This window comes from Mytilus californianus, unplaced genomic scaffold (assembly GCF_021869535.1).
Source record: "Mytilus californianus isolate M0D057914Y unplaced genomic scaffold, xbMytCali1.0.p SCAF_2, whole genome shotgun sequence".
In the NCBI taxonomy this organism is placed as follows: Eukaryota; Metazoa; Mollusca; class Bivalvia; order Mytilida; family Mytilidae; genus Mytilus; species Mytilus californianus.
In genome coordinates this window covers 112392023-112412900 of record NW_026262668.1, presented here as the reverse complement: position 1 = coordinate 112412900, position 20878 = coordinate 112392023, and the positions used below count along the sequence as shown (strand labels likewise).

At 31.2% G+C, this 20878-nt stretch overlaps 1 protein-coding gene across 1 annotated transcript; it reads left to right on the top strand.

Moving 5' to 3' along the window:
• Positions 1 to 485: 485 nt before the first annotated feature.
• Positions 486 to 20508, top strand: LOC127728600 (WD repeat-containing protein 38-like). The gene is made up of 8 exons (XM_052236145.1): positions 486 to 846; positions 5375 to 5495; positions 10751 to 10867; positions 11311 to 11408; positions 15792 to 15872; positions 16945 to 17070; positions 18124 to 18321; positions 18996 to 20508. Exons 1-8 carry the CDS (start codon positions 781 to 783, stop codon positions 19086 to 19088), a joined length of 900 nt encoding a protein of 299 aa, XP_052092105.1. The 5' UTR covers positions 486 to 780; the 3' UTR covers positions 19089 to 20508.
• The last annotated feature ends 370 nt before the right edge of the window (positions 20509 to 20878 follow it).

The window sequence follows — 20878 nt, the reverse complement described above, 5'->3', positions numbered from 1 at the left end:
ACTTTAAATATGGGCCGGATCGACGTTGGGCCGGATCGACGTGGGACGGATCGACTTGGGCCGGATCGACGTGGGGCCGGATCGACATGAAACCGTATTTCACACTGACATATTGTCATGGACAGAATTTTACAGTGAAATATTGTCATGGACAGTATTTCATAGTGAAATGTTGTCCAGAATGAGGTGACAAAATTTCATGGACAAGGACACTATTTCATAATGAAATATTGTCCAGGACAGTTTTTCATTATGAAATAGTGTTTTATATGAAATTTTTTCCGATGGACAATATTTCAGTGCGGAACATTATGTTTTATGTTACATTGAAATAAAAAGAATTATGTGGAAAACAAACAAAGAATAAAGAAAACGGTTTAAAAAGAGAAATGAAGGTCCCCATCCAGATCCTCACTCATGAATCAAATGAATCCCGGAATTTACCCGATACGAGTTAAATTTTAGTCTGTGTCCGATCTCGTTTACAACGAGATTCTGATCCACGTTTCTAGTGTAAACAACCTTACCTGATGTTATCAGACAATCTTGGATTAAATCCTTTTATATGAAGCTATTGTTTGGTCATAAATTATTTAATATATGGATGAACACAAAGTACACAACAATCTACGTATTTGTTGACAAGGCACTTCTAAATTTCAAGTAAACTTGATTTAAAAAGAGATGAAATATACCATGAGTAGTGGAGAATCAATAATTTGCATTTAAATGGGGAAATACAGAGCCTGCTGAATCAGTTAGGAAAGATCGGCAGTAAAAATGTTCAGAGGTCCAAGAGATTACAACAAATTGGATCTAAAGAAATTCACTGGACACAAAGATGAGGTAACCATAAACAAAAGTCAAGTATAAATGCCTATATAATTGATGAACTACATGTACATGTACATGATACATTGTAAATGTACGGGTCTCACTAATATGCGACAAGATAACAAATACAGCGTCAAGAAATCTATTAATCATTTCAAATGAATAGATATAGAAACAAATTGCATTAAAGTGTGATTTGTAATATACGTGTACTTTTATTTTAATTATTTTATCATACTGACATTGACTGATAGGAGAAAATGAACATTTATTGAGGATATGTTTAAGATAATATGAAGACAAAGTCCCCAATTTCAGTAAGAAAATCAATAAAAAAGTAAAAAAAATCAATATACTAACTCAAAATTGTTTTTTTTTCCTAACTTTTTCAGTTTCCCGCATTTGCTCTGAAATCTCTTTTTCTTTTCTGGTCTGGTTTGTCACGGGACTTTGAGTAAAATATAGAAAGGAGCATCATATTGTGTCATGCAAATTTGTTGTTTATGATTACTGAAAGAATACTGCTACATATGTAAATTTGTCATGTTTGTAGTTAATCATTTAGAATATATACCTTACATTGTTGTACATGTTAAAATGAGTCTGGAACTTATTAAACATACGATTTTATAGCAAACATCGATTTTATAGCAAACATGTACTCTCTTAGGGATTTCAGTATCTGATTAGAATAACAAGCTGACTTGGTCTTTTGGTTGTTTAAAGATATAAATTATAACAATTTTATTTTAATAAATCTTTGATATGAAAAAAAACGTTAACAGATGAGAGCGTTTCTTTGTTTACATTCACAGGTAACACCTGCCGTATAATAAATTTACAGTTTACAGCAAATATAAAGTGTATAAGTGAATGAATGAATGAAAAATGGGAAGGAGTTAATTTCTTTGTTCTTTAATTTTTAAACCATTCTTTATGGACACTTCGTATAAACAGATGATGGAGGGATTAGCTCATCCTGTTTGCTCTTATATTTAGAGCACTTGTGATTTAGAGTAATTGCCATGTCACATTGTGCTTTTATTTACATAATTTATTTATCAAGATTACTACACTATTGTGACACCATTATGATTCTTGGATTGTAACAAAATGTTCAGATTCATAAATACTTTAAAATATTTTTTTTTATTAAAAATTCACTACAAGACAGCATAGTTACTAAATGCAACAAAATTTGAAAGTTTATAAAACAATTATATAACTTGTAATTAATTGACTTTTTTTTTTATAAATTTATTTTTTTGATAGTACTGTATATAAAAACTTTTGTTGCTAAATTTGTCTTCTTGTTGCTAATTTTTTTCTCATCACTTTACAAAATATTTTCCACTGTAACTACTGGGCCAAGTTCATTATAGATAGAGATAATTGTAAGCAGCAAGAATGTTCAGTAAAGTAAGATCTACAAACACATCACCATCACCAAAACACAATTTTGTCATGAATCCATCTGTGTCCTTTGTTTAATATGCACATAGACCAAGGTGAGCGACACAGGCTCTTTAGAGCCTCTAGTTTTTCTTCTTGTTGCTAATTTTTTTCTTCTTGTCGTTAACTTTTTCCTTTTTGTTGCTGAAATTCTTCTTGTCGCTAATTAGTGAGACCATAAACGTAGAATGCAGGTCAGTAATTTTGTTCCTGTCATATGTCATTTTAATGTTCTGTCAACAAATTGAACAGACTTATCAAAAAGAGCCAAATAACCTTATTTCATGGCTTCTTAAATAAAACTTACAGTAAGAACAAAATCCTTGATGAGAAATATAAATGATAATTTATTATACAAATATAATAAAAAAATATGAGGCACGTGTTACCTGTGAAGTGGACAAAGTACATAAAAATAATTCTTTAACTACTTAACATTTTTGCAAAATAAAACTACAGAAAAATGTACAAAGGTCATTGAAAATTTTTGTTTTTCACTTTACAAATTCTGCCATAAAAAATTCTAAAAAAAAAAATCGCTATAACAGGTAATTTAAAAACACCATTTGTAACTGTTTAGGTACCCTTCATCACTGAGGGCTTGACAATAAATACCTCTTAAAAACAATTTACTCCCATCATAATGTCTTTTGAAAAAACAACTGAGATACGGAACATACCTGATGTTGGTCCTGTTGTTAGAAATTTTATTTATGACATCATTTTCAATGTAATCAAAAACACGCTATCTGCTTTAGGTAACGCTTTTTTTTTAATTTTGTTTGCTATAGGTCTAAAAAAATCGTATGTTGAATAAGCACTAGATTCATTTTATTAAGTACACAAACCGACTAAATTCCAAATATTCATCCCCATATTTTTTGCTGTTATATTCATTTTGGTAATCAGATATATACTTTTGCGGGAAATTGTATGACTTACAACATGGCAGTGTCCGTCAACAGAACAGGAAATGGGTAATGCACAAGCAAAACTGTAAGAAAAAAAGTTATATTTTGATTTTATTCGGTATATTGATTTTCCTGCTGTTATTGGGGACTTTGTCCCCATATCACTAATAAACCATGTTACAAGTTTTTAAGCTCACCGTTCCGAAGGAACTGTGAGCTTTTGCCATCACTTGGCGTCCGTCGTCGTCCGTCTGGTGTAAACTATTTCAAACATCTTCTCCTCTGAAACTACTGAACCAATTCCAACCAAACTTAAGCTGAATGATACTTAGGGTATCTGGAATAAAGTTTGTGTTTTATTTACTGTTTTGTCAAATAACATGGCCGCCATGGCTAAAAATAGAACATAGGGGTAAAATGCAGTTTTTGGCATATCTCAAAAACCAAAGCATTTAGAGCAAATCTGACATGGGGGGGTAAAGTGTTCATTAGGTGAAGTTCTATCAGCCCTGAAATTTTCAGTTGAATCTGATAACCCATTGGTGGGTTGCTGCCCTAAATTGGTAATTTTAAGGAAATTTTGCAGTTTTTGGTTATTATCTTGAATATTATTAATGATAAAGATAAACTGTGAACAGCAAAAATGTTCAGCAAGGTAAGATCTACAAATAAGTTCATATGATCAAAATTGTCAATTGACCCCTTAAGGAGTTATTGCCCTTTAAGGACAATTTTACACAATTTGTTTATCATGTTTTCTAACTTTTAAAACATCTTCTTCTCTGAAACTACTAAATCAATTCCAACCAAACTTTAGCTGAATGATTCTAAGGGTATCTAGAATAAAGTTTGCGTTTTATTTTTGTTTCTTAAAAAAACATGGCCGCCATGGCTAAAAATAGAATGTAGGGATAAAATGCAATTTTTGGCTTATATCTCAAAAACCAAAGCATTTAGAGCTAATCTGATGAGATGTAAAAATGTTTATTAGGCCAAGCTCTGTCAGCCCTGAAATTTTCAGATGAATCTAACTACCCATTGTTGGATTGCTGCCACTTAATTGGTAATTTTTAGGAAATTTTGCAGATTTTAGTTATTATCTTGAATATTATTAATGATAAAGATAAACTGTAAACAGCAAAAACGTTCAGCAAAGTAAGATCTACAAATAAGTTCCGTATGACCAAAATTGTCAATTGTCCCTTTAAGGAGTTACAGTGTATTGCCCTTTAAAATCAATTTTTTACAATTTGTTCATTTAGTTTGCTTACTTTAAAAAATCTTCTCCTTTGAAACTGCTGAATCAATTTCAGCCAAACTTGGGCTGAATGAGTTTCAGAGTATCTAGTATAAATTTTGTATTTTATTTTCTTGTACGTCAAGAAACATAGACACTATGGCTAAAATGAAACATAGGGGTAAAATGCATTTCTTTGATTTTGAAGAAAATATGACAGATACAAAGAACATTTCAATGGAAGTTTTAAGCCATTCATTAATATATATTGAAAAGCAAAAATGATAATTGATGAAAGATTTAAGCAAAAAATTACAGGTGAGCGATTCAGGCTCTTGAGAGCCTCTTGTTTATACCCCTTATAAAATTTACAATCTAAGTTTGAAATATTTGTTTACTTATTATGAGGAATCATATTATCTTTTGTATATCTACATGTATATATATGCTTTTTTCTGCCATTTTCTTTTCTTTTGTCTTTCTTGTAAATCGTTGGACTGCATTTTTGGTGGTTATGGAGGCAGGGAACACAATTTTTCTTTTTTAACTTAAGTCTAATTTTATATTTAAACTCTGTCACATAACCATGATAACACATGTACAGTATATTTATAAGAGTGGAGATGTCTATGAAATATAGTGATCATCAGAGCTCTATTCATTAAGTATTCAAAATTATCCTTGTCTTTGAAAGAAATTATCAAAGCATACTAACCATGCTACATGTAAGTTTGAAACCATGAACTATTAAAGTAACATGTACAGCATATGTTGGTACAATGTATGTATGTTAAAACATGTATTTAACTGCATTTAAAAGTATATAACATGATGTAAAGATGCATTTACCAGTATATGGAATATTTCATGCCATTTATATATATATGCCATTTAAATGAATAATAAATTGTAAAATTTTCATGATTGATTTGTTTTACAGGTCAACTGTGTTGCGTTTTCGCCAGATTTTCAAATAATGGTAACAGGTTCAGATGATGAAAGGGTTCGAGTGTTTGATGCCACAAATGGTGCTATGGTGTGCAAGCTTAAAGGACATATTGGTACAGAGATGATTTTCTTATTGTGCATATTTTACTTTTCTCTTGAACTAGAATATCTGAGTTATTGAGGCTATTGGTATTAGTTTGGACTTTATAATTATTGCTATGTTTTATGAAGATCTAACTAGTAAAACTAGCAGTAAAACCGAACATAAAGTATTTGTAGTTTCCTATATTTGTTCTTATAAGATTAATTGTTGGATGTATAATATGAGGGTACCCAAATTGCACCTATTTTGACAGTTTTTTGCCTACATTTATTTAAGAAACAGACAAAAGTTTCCATTGTGTGATTATTTTATAGGTGTATACTTGTTATACCCCACGCAATTTATTGCGTCGGGTATAATGTTTTTGACACGTCAGTCTGGTCTGTTTGTCCGTCTGTCAGTCCTGTTCTTGTCATCGCAACTCCTCTGAAACCACACAACAGAAATTCATGAAACTTTGTAGATAATAAGGACATACTATGTAGATGTGCATATCGACAGGAAATTATGATTCAATATTTTTCTAGGAGTTATGCCCCTTTGCACTTATTGGCCTCAATATACTACTGCACAGTTTGTTATCACAACTCCTCTGAAACCACACAACAGAATTTCATGAAACTTTGTAGATAATAAGGATATACTATGTAGATGTGCATATCGACAGGAAATTATGATTCAATATTTTTCTAGGAGTTATGCCCCTTTGCACTTATTGGCCTCAATATACTACTGCACAGTTTGTCATCACAACTTCTCTGAAACCACACAACAGAAATTCATGAAACTTTGTAGATAATAAGGACATACTATGTAGATGTGCATATCGACAGGAAATTATGATTCAATATTTTTCTAGGAGTTATGCCCCTTTGCACTTATTGGCCTCAATATACTACTGCACAGTTTGTCATCACAACTCCTCTGAAACCACACAACAGAATTTCATGAAACTTTGTAGATAATAAGGATATACTATGTCGATGTCCATATCTACAGGAAATTATGATTAAATTTTTTTCTAGGAGTTATGCCCCTTTGAACTTATTGGCCTCAATATACTACAGTCCGTCAGTCCTGTTCTTGTCTTGCAACTCCTCTGAAACCACACAACAGAATTTCATGCAACTTTGTAGACAATAAGGACATACTATGTAGACATGCATATCGACAGGAAATTATGATTCAATTTTTATACCCCATGCAACGAGTTGCGGAGGGTATAATGTTTTTGACCCGTCAGTCCGTCTGTCCGTCTGTCCGTCCGTCTGTCCGTCCGTCCGTCAGTCCTGTTTCTTGTCATCGCAACTCCTCTCAAACCACACAACAGAATTTCACGAAACCTTTTTAGATAATAAGGACATACTATGTAGTTGTGCATATCGATAGGAAATTACGATTCAATTTTTTTCTAGGAGTTACACCCCTTTGAACTTATTTACTTTAATGTACTACTGCAACAGTTTGTCATCGCAACTCCTCTGAAACCACACAACAAAATTTCATGAAACTTTGTAGATAATAAGGACATACTACTTCAATTTTTTTTCCAGGAGTAATGCCCCTTTGAACTTATTTGCCCAATATACTACTGCAACCTTTTGTCATCGCAACTCTTCTCAAACCACACAATAGAATTTCATGAAACCTTTTCAGATAATAAGGACATACTATGTAGATGTGCATATCGACAGGAAATTACGATTCAATTTTTTTTCTAGGAGTTACGCCCCTTTGAACTTATTCTTCAATATACCTCTGCAACAGTTTGTCATCGCAACTCCTCTGAAACCACACAACAGAATTTCATGAAACTTTGTAGATAATAAAGACATACTATGTAGATGTGCATATCGACAGGAAATTATGATTCAATTTTTTTTTCTTACAGTTATTTTATTTCTCCAGTGACAATGTGGGGGCCGTGGGGTATGTGAGCGCGCTCACTAAGGTTCTTTAATTTTTCTAGGAGTTATGCCCCTTTGCACTTATTGGCCTCAATATACTACTGCAACAGTTTGTCATCGCAACTCCTCTGGAACTACACAACGGAATTTCATGGAACTTTGTAGATTATAAGGACATAATATGTTAATGTGCATATTCAAAAGAAATTTTTATCAGTTGACTTTTGTTGGAGTTATGAGTCTGAACTTAGGAATCTGGTGAGATTTTGTTTACCCAGTGACAATGTGGGGGCGTGGGGTATGTGAGCATGCTCACTAAGGTTCTTTAATTTACTATAAAGTTCCACAAATGCAATTTTGAATCCACACTAAATCACAGAAAAATTGGTCTGAACAGACCCCTAACGACCCAAGATTCTGTAGTGAGGAGAACCTAATTTGCATTCATGCCTAACTTCACATCCGCAAAAATCAAATTACTAATGTTTTGTTTTATTTCTCCACTTTTTTTTAACAATTTGACAGTAGTCCATGCTTACAATACTATGCATTTTGTGAAAAATAGTTGCCTGTGACATATTTTCATTGTTTATTTTTAAAAGTTGACTTTTTGTGGACGTCACATGCAGTAGATTCTACTTTTCCCACTGAATACTTCATCTGTTGATTAATAATATGACTGTTTTGATTACATTTAGATATGTTGAAAGATATGCATAATGGCAGATTATAAAAAACACAATTTTTTTAGTCTTCAAACAAAACCTGTAAGATTTCAGCTGTTTTTTGCATAGGGACATGTCTCTGAAGAAAATTATCTATATACTTTAATGTAACACAAGGTACCTAACTCGAATATTTGAGGAGTTTCACCCAGTCGGAAACTTCCCTTATATTTCGATTTTGCGGTTGTCTATCCCACTGAAACTTGTTATCCCGTAAATCTACATTGAATTATCTACAAAATGATGTATCACAGTTATCACACCCCTAATTCTTTTATCAGAATCATTCGTAATAGGCCTTCCAAGTATGTCAACCGTAATTATTTTGTCTTCTCATAGCCCTTTGGAAATATCCATCTCACAGTGAATGATTAATTATAAAAAGTATTTCCCAAAAACGTGTTAGTTTTTCTCTGAATAGAACTGATCATCCAGTTAATAAATTTGTAATAGATTCTGTGAGAAAAAATCTAATAGTAAATTTGTAAAAGATTCCGTGAGAAAAAAGTCTAATAAGTGTTATTTGAGGTATGTCTAATAAGTTACAAGTTTCAATTTTTAGACGCAAATTTTCCCATTCCATCAATGTCATTCAGACACTCTCTGGCATTCTGGACTTTACATATAAAATTGATATAACTAAAAAAAACACTTAGTTTTAGCAATAAGATTTGACCAATCGGATTCTGAGATATGTATAAGAGAGGGGAAAGATACATGTACCAAAGGGACAATTATAATTAACCATTTACTGGGAAATTAACATTTCCAAAGGGCTGTGAGAAGATGAAATAATTACGGTTGACATACTTGGGAGGCCTGCTGCCAATGATTCCGACAACAGAAGTAGGCGTGACATACACCATTGTGTAGATAAATCAATGTTGATTAATGGCATAACAAGTTTTAATGGGTAAAACAACTGAGGAATCAAAATATAACGAAAGTTCGCGACTGATTGTCATTTTTCAAAAATGCGAGTTATAAGTACCTTACATTATATTAAAGTATGTAGGGGAAAACAAATTTTCAGAGACAAGTGTCTGTGTTTTTTTTTTTAAAAATGGGTGTAAATTGGGAACTTGGTGCAATTTGGGTACTATGGCATAATGTTAATCTTCCAGGGTTCACCTGACTTCGACCTTATTTTCATAGTTCATTGATCAGTGTTAAGATTTTGTGATTATGTGACAGATTCTTGGTTACTATAAACTATTGGTAAGCAACATACACCCATGGTCTAATGGATAATGGTAAAGTATACATGTCCTTATAAAAGTGTTAGTTTCACAATGACATTCATTGACTTAAGTTAAGTTTCTAGACTAGGTCAGTTTCTTAGTAACTATATAAGTGATACATGTAAGATCACTTTGTAATAGATATAGTAATGGTGAATACATGTACTAAAATTCAGCTTATCCAAGTACCAGTACATAATATTGATACTGGAGTAATTGTATTAATTTAGTCCTATTTTATCTGTCCTGTAGTATATCTTTATTTACACAAGGTACTGGAAAGCATATGAACTTGCTCTTCCATGGAGATTATTTGGCCTGCCCCCTCAGTCATGGTCTATTGACTTTGAAACTTTTGCTTAGTTTACATGTATTAGTTTGTGATTAGGTCAGTTTATGGGGAACCACTAGTGGTAGGTCAATGATATTAGGTATGCAGTTGTATAAGCATTGGCATATCTCATTTCCATGGAGATTATTTGGCCCCGACCCTTCAGTCATGGTCCATTGACTTTGAAACTTTTGCTTCTTTTACATGTATTAGTTTGTGATTAGGTCAGTTTAAGATGAACCACTAATGTTAAGTCAATGATATTTGGTATGCAAATGTATTGGCATTTGCAAGTTTCATTTCCATGGAGATCATATAACCCCACACCCTCATTATGGTTTATTGACTTTGAAACTTTTACATAGTTTACAAGTTAATGTTTGTGTTTGTTTTAAGGGAATGAGTTGTGAGATTTCAGTGGTATTTGGTATACAGTTGTATTAGTATTGGCACATCTCATTTCCATGGAGATTGTTTAGCCCTGTACCTTCAGTCATGGTTCATTGACTTTGAATATTTACATAACTTACATATTAATAAAGTATTGCTATTTTAATTTCAACATTTGCATTATCAAAATAACAAATAGGTGAGACATATCTCTGTGTTAACAGTTTATAGTGTTTATTTGGCTGTGTAAATTTATATCAAATAAAACATCATAGAATACCATATACAATTTGGCTACTAAAATTAACACTAGAGTAAAAAAAAATTTTGTCAGTGTAGACGAGAAACAAAAAAATACTTACTGTTTTAATTTATAATATTTTTAAGTATGCACATTTAAATAGTCCATACTTTTTTGCAATGTTAAGTTAAAGTACATTTTCAATATGTGATTCTGAAAATCAGAAATAGTTTGAAATAAGTTTTATTAAAGGGACAATTCAGAGTTGTTCCTTATCCTTTGGTAAATACGCTAAAATGACATATATATATCTGCACAGTTATTTATGCTAGATATTGGATTTTGATTGGATGAAACATACAAGATGATTGCAACAATATTTTGAAGAAAAATTAAGAGAAAATTTGTATATTTTTCTTTTCCTTTTCAGGTGCTATAAAAAGTGTTGCAGTAGCTCCTAACTGTAAAACATTTGCTAGTGCATCTTATGATAAAACAATCCGTGTCTGGAGAACTTCAGATGGTGAAAATCTTCATATCTTAGAAGGTATGTTGTATTTACTTTATAAGTACTTTTTAATGTAAACATAAAATGCTTATCATTTGTCTGACAGAATAATGCTTCTGAATTAAAGAAGGCTGCACATGGAGTGAGACTGAATAACAAGAGTGTAAAATATTTAAAAAAAAGTATTGCTTATATCTTTTCAAGGCAATTATAAAATATCCATGATTTAACAGAAAAAAAAATGTTTTAGGTCACATGAAGAGTTTGAAGGCAATTATAAAAGATTCATGATAGTACTTTTCACTTATTTATACATATCTCTGAAAGAGAAACAACATTTGAATAAACTCATCATAGATACTACATGAGGATAGAAATTTTCTACGTCAGTTGCACATTTCTTCTACACAAGACAAAAAAAGAGAACAGGAAAATTAAATTTTTTTTTTAAATGAACAATAATTTCATTATAAATGTTATAGGTCACATGAAGAGTGTTGAGGTAGTTGTTTACTCTCCAGACTCAAAGCAATTAGCCTCAGGGTCCTGGGACAGGACTGCCATTATCTGGAATGTCGAGGTTAGTTTTCTCATTGAAGTAGATTTAACTGTAAAGTAAAATTGATATGTGTTTTGCATTACATATAGGCAAATTGAGACAAAACTCTGGTAACAAATATGATTTTTAATAGATATACAGTAACTGTAAACCTCCAAATAAACATGTTCATGATAAACTGAATCAGGATAGCCATTGACATGCTCATATCAAGCCATTTCATACTACCAGGCAAAAGCCGTTTTACTTGCTGCAACACAACCATCTAACACTATTGAGTTAAAGCAATGTTAGTTATTCGTCAAGACTTTTCATACTATCCGTTAAAGCAGGCCTTAACCCAGCAATATTTTACAATCAGGCTATTGGCATGTTAAAGGAAACTAAATATCTATCTCAATCTTATGCTTGAATCATGTAAAAGGTCAAAATCTATCCATTTAATACAATTAGGTTTGATGTGTAATACAGGACTGATGCTATCGTGTTATCCTAGGTTTTTTCAGTCAGTTTTCTATGTTGTGTTTTGTAGAATTGTTTGTATTTTTGTTGCTTTTTTTGGGGGGTGGGGGTGGGGGGGGTTGCAATTGCAGTGTTGGTTTCTGGTAGACTTATGAGTTTGAATATCCCTTTGGTATCTCTATCTCTCTGTTCAAGGCTTTTAAGCCATTTAACAGTCCACAATCGAGCCATTTTACACTAACAACTGATAGAAATTGATATGCAAAACCCATCTATCATACTATCATGTTAAACCCATTTAACTGGTCACAATTCATTTATTTCATATTATCGGGTTAAAGCCATGTTACAAGTCACAATCCAGCCATTTAATATTATCAAGCCGAAGTATTAAAAAATGCGCTTTTCGGGCCATTTCACACTATCAATCAGTCTTCAGCTTTATACCTGGCTGTTCTCCTGTTGTATCATATTACAGGATAAAGCCTCACAACAAAGCAAGATTCTGTGTTAAAATCAATTTGCTGAGAAATTTAAAAAAGTAATGTAAAATGAGAAATTATCTTGAGGGTTTTATTTTTGCTTATTTTGTGATTCTCCATATCCATATATTTCATATAAGATCTTGAAATATCCCCTTGAGAAAATTTGTTCTTTAAGGAATATCAGAATTAGAGAAAATAAAAATGCATAAATGAAACCTTGTGAATAGTTATTGCCTTTGAAATTGCTAAATTTAAACAGCACGAAAATAAATCACTTTACAGTACTACTACTTTTAGTAATATTTAGGGGTGAACACCACACACTCACTCTCTGTGCTTGAACTTATCTATCTGTCTGTAGAAGTCCTGCACCACAGAGAATACATAAGAGGGACTGTTATTCATGTCTTCCTATTTTTTGTTTTTGAGGAAATATTTCCTCCTTTTTAGCTCACCTGGCCTAAAAGGTCAAGTGAGATTTTCTCATCACTTGGCGTCCGTCGTCCTTCGTTGTCAACTTTTTCAAAAATCTTCTCCTCTGAAACTGCTGGACCAAAAATAATCAAACTTGGCCACAATCATTATTAGGGTATGTAGTTTAAAAATGTGTCCGATGACGCGGCCCACCAACCAAGATGGCCGTCATGGCTAAAAATAGAAATCTGACAGGGATAAAATTGTTCATCAGGTCAAGATCCATCCGCCCTAAAATTTTCAGACAAATCAGACAACCCGTTGTTGGGTTGCTGCCCCTAAATTGGTAATTTTAAGCAAATTTTGAAGTTTTTATACGCCCGTTTACGGGTCGTATTATGGTATACCGTTGTCCGTCCGTCTGTCCGTCATCAACATGTCGGACATTAACTCAAAAATGCTTTAACCAATTTGCATAAAACTTTGGTGAATTGTTTATTTCAATTGACGTGAGCTCCCTTTCGTTTTTTATAAAAGTTAGATTTTACGTTTCATAGTTATGGGGTTTTATTCATTAAAAAAAGGGGGATTTTCAAGTTTTGGACAATAAGTCAAGAATGCTTTCACCAACTTGCAAGAAATTGTGGTGAATTGTTTATATCTATTGACATGAGTTCCCTTTTGATTTTTTTAAATTTTAGATTCTACGTTTCGAGTTACAGGGTTTTATTCATAAAAAAAGGGGGGATTTTCCAGTTTTCGGACAAAAACTCAAAAATGCTTTCAGCAATTCTTATGAAACTTTGGTGAATTGTTTGTATGTATTGCTGTAAGATCCCTTTAGAATTTTATAAATTTTACATTTTACATTTCTGAGTTATGGGGTTTTATTCATTAAAAAAAGGGGTAATTTTCCGGTTTTCGGACAATAACTCAAAAATGCTGTCACAAATTCTCATGAAACTTAGGTGAATTGTTTATATCTATTGATGTAAGCTCCCTTTTTATTTTCATAAATTTCTAATATGACATTGAGAATTAATTGAACTTTATTTGTTTATAGTCTGACAACAGATTTACTAAGTATTGCACAACAGCAAGAAATCTTTAATTGAATATAAATTCAATTCATATAACCAATTTCAAGATCTTTGACTACATTTATTCAGAAACCTATAATATGTCAAATATTTAATTACAATCCAAATTCAGACCTGAATCAAGCTTGAATATTGTGTCCATTTTTGCCCCAACTGTTCAGGGTTGGACCTCTGCGGGCGTATCTAGCTGCGCTCAGCGAAGCAGTTTATTGGTTATTATCTTCAATATTATTATAGATAGAGATAAACTGTAAACAGCAATAATGTACAGCAAAGTAAGATCTACAAACAAGTCAGCTTGATCAAAATGGTCAATTGACCCCTTAAGGAGTTATTGCCCTTTATAGTAAATTTTTAACAATTTTTTGTAAATTTTGTAATCTTTTACAAAAATCTTCTCATCTTAAACTACGGAGACAAATTTACCAAACTTGGCCACAATCATTATTAGGGTATCTAGTTTTAAAAATGTGTCTGATGACCCTGCCTACCAACCAACATGGCCGACATGGCTAAAAATAGAACATAGGGTTAAAATGCAGATTTAGGCTTATATCTCTGAAACTAAAGCACTTACAGCAAATATAACAATTTTAAAATGTTCATCAGGTCAAGATCTATCTGCTGTAAAATTTTTAGACAAATTAGACAACCCATAGTTGGGTTGCTGCCCCTGAATTGGTAATTTTAAGAAAATCTTGCAAAAATGTTCAGAATAATGAGCTCTACCAATTGTCCATTATATACGTCGAAACTGTTAGACAAATTCTTATAGGATTTATTGCCCATAAATGACAAATTTTACCTTTTTTTTCATTTTTGCCTATTATTATGAGAACTATGATATTGAGAGAGAAACATTTTTTTCCGTTATGCCTTATATGATTTAAATTATAATAGATAAATAAACACTTTAAATCACAAAAATGATCAACAAGGCATGATCTATTAAAAAGTCAAATTTGCCGATATAGTTAGTAGACTGTCACTCTTCATAGGAGTGATTGCTCTTAAATGAGGATTTTTTTAACCCTCTTTTGTGTTTTGAGCAAAAACTAAAGAAGATAGAGAGGAACTAAACAGACTAAAAGATCAGTAATACAAGATCAACAAAATAGAGATTTTTGTCATGAAGTCTATTCTTGTCTACAATGTTGGAGAGTGTCCTTTGTTAGATATGCACATACATGTAGACCAAGGTGAGCGACACAGGCTCTTTAGAGTCTCTAGTTTACATTGTGAAAGTACTTTTACAGGTCAATGTGACGTTGGTGTCTAATAAAAAGGGGCTCAAATGACAATAATACCAATTTTTTTACAATGTCTAAAACACAATAATATGTTTTATCTCTGGTTGAAAAAAAAGTGTTTTGTTTGTATCTTGGGGTTCAAAATAAGTAAAGATTTTTTCCTGATAAAAATGAATACATATTTTTGGATTGTTCTGTCTTCTCACATTTATTTTGCTCCATCCATATATTGTTCTTTGAATTCACATCTGTAATTTTTGGATTGGGATTTTTCACCTGTTTTCTTAATTCACATTTCTTATTTTAGGATTGATATTTTCACCTGTTATCTGAATTCACAATTCTTATTTTATTTTTTTGACCGGATGCACAATGAGCTTTATTACAAGTAAGATAATAATAATTTGAAGGTCAAAGTCACAAAATTTTAATAGGTTGTAGAACCTAAGTCTCTGCGTGCATGTTTTGCAGAAAGCTCACGTTTCCCCCATTAGTTCTGAATCTTATTGTTTGGTATGTTGTTTAGTTGCAAGCACACAATGTACCTAATTACTCATGTATGAAGAAAACACTTAAAAACTAAAACAAAATAATGAACATATAACAAGGGTCTCAAGAGATCTCAAAGGCGTTTAGTATATATATTTAGGTACCCATAAATCAAATATATGAGTTTTAAAAGTATTTTTTCAGCAAGGTTTTCCCATCCGAGTTCTGACAGGACACAAGAGTGTAGTACAGTCATTAGCATTCTCATTAAATGGTAAATGGTTGGTAAGTAACTTTACCTGTATTTGAAATTTGGTATTACATCTTCTTTATTATTGTAATTTAAATTATTGTTAGATTTGATGAAAAAGTTTTTATCGTGAAAAATAATAAAATGGAGTAAATATTTTGCAGATATGTTTTTTAAGTACTCTACATATCCATGTATTTTGAAATGGGGTTTAATGCTTTACAAATTTAAAATCTATGCAGAATTGGAAATATGATGATAATTTAAATCCATAATTTTCTTAAATTTTGACCAGGCATGTATAAAAGTATTTAGATTAACCAATATGAATCAATGTTGGATTAACACTAATGAAACAACCAACCAGTGACACACAACTAACAAACAAAAAAAGATATCTAAAGGTCAACATATAGTTCACAACAAATAGATGAGTATCTTTATAAAATGTAAGGTCTAAAACCTCATATCTAAAGTAGTAAACAAAGTATTCCTTAGAAAACACAAACATTTATACTACTAAAATAACTAGGTCCAATTTGTTAGCCTGCATGACATTAAAACAACAAATCAAAGAATTCAACTTTATGTATAACTAATATAGGACAATAGTGTTGATTAAAAATTACACCATTCAAGGCCCTTTTGTTTTCCACATAAACAATATTACCAATAATTAACAAGTTCCGGGTCAAATCCGATACCGATACCAATAGTATATGTGACATGTAGTTTCTGGTTGTAATAAGAAATCTAGGACCGGTTCAAACAGAAAGACTTTGAAAGCAGAGAAAACTGTGCACCTTATAATCAGCATGACTTTATCAGATTACAACACAAATAGAAAAAATCCAGGCTAAAAATAAGGCGTAGGTACTTTAATTCAGTCAAGGACCTGCAGGTGTGTTCTAGTCTAATTTTAATATAACTGAAAGTATCAATCATGGTTCCATAAATGTTCTTTTGAGCAGATTATTTTTTAAATACCTTTAAAATGTATTCATGCTTGAGAAGTAAGAACAAAAAATTAATCCTATGAATATTTCATTGTATTAACAAAACCATATATGGTAGATAACCATAATTGATGATGATTATATTTTCTAGGCCACAGGTTCTTGGGACTTTACAGTTAAAGTTTGGACTCTGAATGATCCAGATGATTCTGTTGTAACTATGGAAGGACATAAAGGAAATATACATGCTGTTGCTTTCTCAAAAGATGGCATGCTGGTAACAATATACATATAACAGTCAATGGGATATATATAACTGTTAAATAAATTGGTTTATTTATTACAAAAAATGTGTCCATAGCCTGAATATTTAGTGAATTGAAAAAGATAAAGGGGATTTCATTTTAACAAGACTTACCCCTCATTGGTGGCAAACTTACCATTGCAGACATATTATGGGAAAAGTGTTTCAGTATCGTTTTTCATATTCCTTAGTTTTCTGATTAAATATTTTGTTTTATTCCATATCTTCTTCGATTCCATTAATCTTTTTGAAATGTTGTGTCCCAAAACAAAACTGTCATAAGTTTTGGAGATTCTGGCATCACCTGTTCTGGAATTTTTTTTTCAAAGGAACCAATTATTTCACTTGTTATGATGTACAGCATTTCTTTTTATCAAATTTTAGGCAGTTTTTTTCTCATTCTTCATACAAAATTTTTAACATGAGTAGGTCAAAAGTACCTCATGTTACAAAGTAGCAGGGTATAGTTTCTTTTACCTGTCCAACTGTTAGTCAATCTGTCAGTGATTCTTTTTTAGCATGCTAACTCAAATACTTCATATCATATCTGATTTCAACCATACTTATGGGTATATGATACAGTTTTGATCCCACGGTGATTTTTTTACGAAAGTTTGCATACAAGCTATTTTTTACTTCATCAATTCAGATATGTAATAAAAAAATATACCTTCATGTGCTAAATTTAGAGATAAATGGGATCGAAATTTTAGACATTTACTTGAATTTCGGTTTCTTGGACATTTCTATCCTTTGGACATACATACTTAACTTTTTTGTTTCAAAAGATAAACTCATGAAGATTTTTGTAAAAAGATTTAGAATATCTTCGTTACAAAAGTAGGCTCTTAATTTGTTTAACAATTCTTTTTAAATAATTCATTTTTATTAAATTTGTATGAATTTAGAAAAAAAAAGCATTTTATAGCTCTTTAATGTCAAAACTTGTCAATATTTGATTTGCATCAATTATAGTTAATATAGAATGAATTAGATATTGGCACATGGTGAATTACAATATTACAGGCATCAGGCTCCTGGGACAAAACTGTAAGGATGTGGAACCCTAAAACTGGTAAACAGATTCATCAGTGTGAGGGACACGGTGGATGGGTACAAGCTTTATCTTTCTCTACTGATGGACTATACTTAGCCAGTGCTAGTGATGATGAAACTGTGAGAGTATGGGATGTTTTAACAGGGGAATGTATCAAGGAATTAGAGGTAATCAAAAAGGTTCAGATTGATTTCCATGTAAAAAGGTTACAGCCCCGATTTGTTTTTACTTATATGTGTCATTTAATCATTAAAAAATGGTTAATTTGTTTAAATCAAACACATGCATGTAGTTTCATTCCTTACTATTTAAACAGTTTGAATTATTGCTTATAAGTATGTAATGCTGGACTAAAAGTATTAAATATCCTAATACACACAATGTCTGTACACAATGTCTGTAAACTCAGACTTACTCATTTGTAAACCTTTAAAGTTGGAGCACTAAGTCATTACATAAATTATTTCAATAATTTGCTTTTAACATGCAATATAAAACAATAGTTTGACTACACAGCAGTGATAAAGCGAGTAGTCTAATGTCTAAAGGGAAATATAGTATTTGGTGATATTTGTTTTTTATACTTGACAGATCATATATTACAGATTAACACAATAAGATTTAATGTTCCTTTCACTCACTATTTACTGTATCACATTTTAGACAGTTCAGTTATTTTGGATTTACCACTCAGTCAAACTTTTGTTGTAAATTTTGCCTTCATTCATTTAGCTCAATTTTTGCATGTATCAAAGTACTTGGTAAGATTTCATCCAAATAACATTTTCTACATTTCCAACAGTCAGTTATATATAAACCATCATGCTTGTTCTTATTTTAGGGTCAGACAGATACGGTACAACATTGTGCTTTCAAACCTGGTGGTGCTTTGGTAGCCTCTGGATCTTTAGCTACAGTGTTATCATTTAAATGATACATATTTAGTTCATGCTCAGTACACATTTACTTAGATTGGTATCCTTGATATCATTAGCTACAACATTAGCATTTAAATGATTCATAGTTAGATGGGTTCAGATGCTGTTTTGTTATAAGAAGCATCAGTAAAAATATTACTGACCTAAGTGTATTTTTGTATTCTTATTTCATTGAGAATATTATTTGAATATATCAAACAAAGTAGGAAACCTGAGAACTATCTGGTTAGAACCAAATCCTCACATACTTTTATTTATTGGTATGTTCCTTTAAGATCAAGTTTAGTGTACATTTAAATTACAAATAATTATCCAGTCAGAAAACTGTCTTGGAAATTCTTTGGTTCAAATTAGCAGATATAATTTTTCTGTACCAAATTATGGAACGTATAATCCACAGATTTTTACCTCGAAATTCAAATTACCAGGCAGAGGTGCAGAATAAACAGTACTGCAAGCAAAAAATAAAAATTTAGATTCCACGATTCTTTTTTACAATTTATATTTTCACCAAATTTTAGTCAATAAAGAAAAGCATACCATGAAAATACCATAAATATTGTGACAAAATATATTATTTCCAAAATATCAATGGTAAATTTATTATACATAAATATGGTTTCTACATGACCTTTTAAGGAAAATAGACACATTTTTAACTCAAAGAAAAGCTTACTTGTGGAAACTTTACAAACAGTGAAAATCAAGAAAAACAAGGAAGACTAGAAATGTGATCCCTTTTTGGTAGACATTTCAAAAGTGCACGTCTGATAAGTCTGGAAGTTAAGAATAAACAATAATCCCTGACAAAAAAAAAGTTTTTTTTTTGTGAAACTGAAGACCTTTAATAGACATTTTTTTAAACAATTTATTGGAAACAAATAATTTTGTACAATGAGTAGATATGAGACAAAAATATCAGATAACATGATATTGATTATTTAGATAAGAGTACAATATATTGTTTGTGTTGTTATTTCTATTTATAATTTTAATTTACATGTTACAAGGAAGAGTAAATAATTCTGCTTTACTTGTAGTGCCAAAATGTTTTAATTTTTACAATGATTGTGACATCTACAAAAAAATGAAGGGTTTATATATTCATTCAATCTTTTTTAAATGTTGTTTCATATTGGATATTCTGCTGAAAATATTATTCCATGTAAAATTGATTGTGTCAAATTATAAAAGTGCCTATATTTATTTAATTTATACATGTTATGGATTATTTATACTTATAATATTGCGTTCAGTTAATGTCTATTATTTTATTTAAAATGAATATGGTTGTAAGAAATTGAGGACAGTCTTGTGATCTTTAAAAGATGGAATAATTTTTTGTTAATAGCAAGCAAACTCAATTTCCTGATTCAAAGTATGTTTTATTTTTCTATTAAATATTAAAGAATGTTATTTAAACTTATTATTCAATGGTGACTTTTCTATATAGAGCAGATTAGATGTCAGAGCTGTAATATTTTATAGAAAACATATAAGATTCAGTGCAAGATTCAATCTTACTTGATTAGGAGCAAAATTTAAAATGAACATATTTTGATTTTATTTTCCATAATCAAAAACCTTTGAGTATATTTCCATTTTAAAACCTCATTTAGGATTGTGAAAGAGAAACAGGCATTCTGTTCAATAAACAGTATAAAATATTGGGAAATGTACTTTATTGTTCCCCGTCTGATGCATTGCAGGGGACATAGAAATACCAGGTGTCTATCTGGCCTTGTTAGCGCTCTCACGTGTACAATTCTTGTCAGATTTATATGAA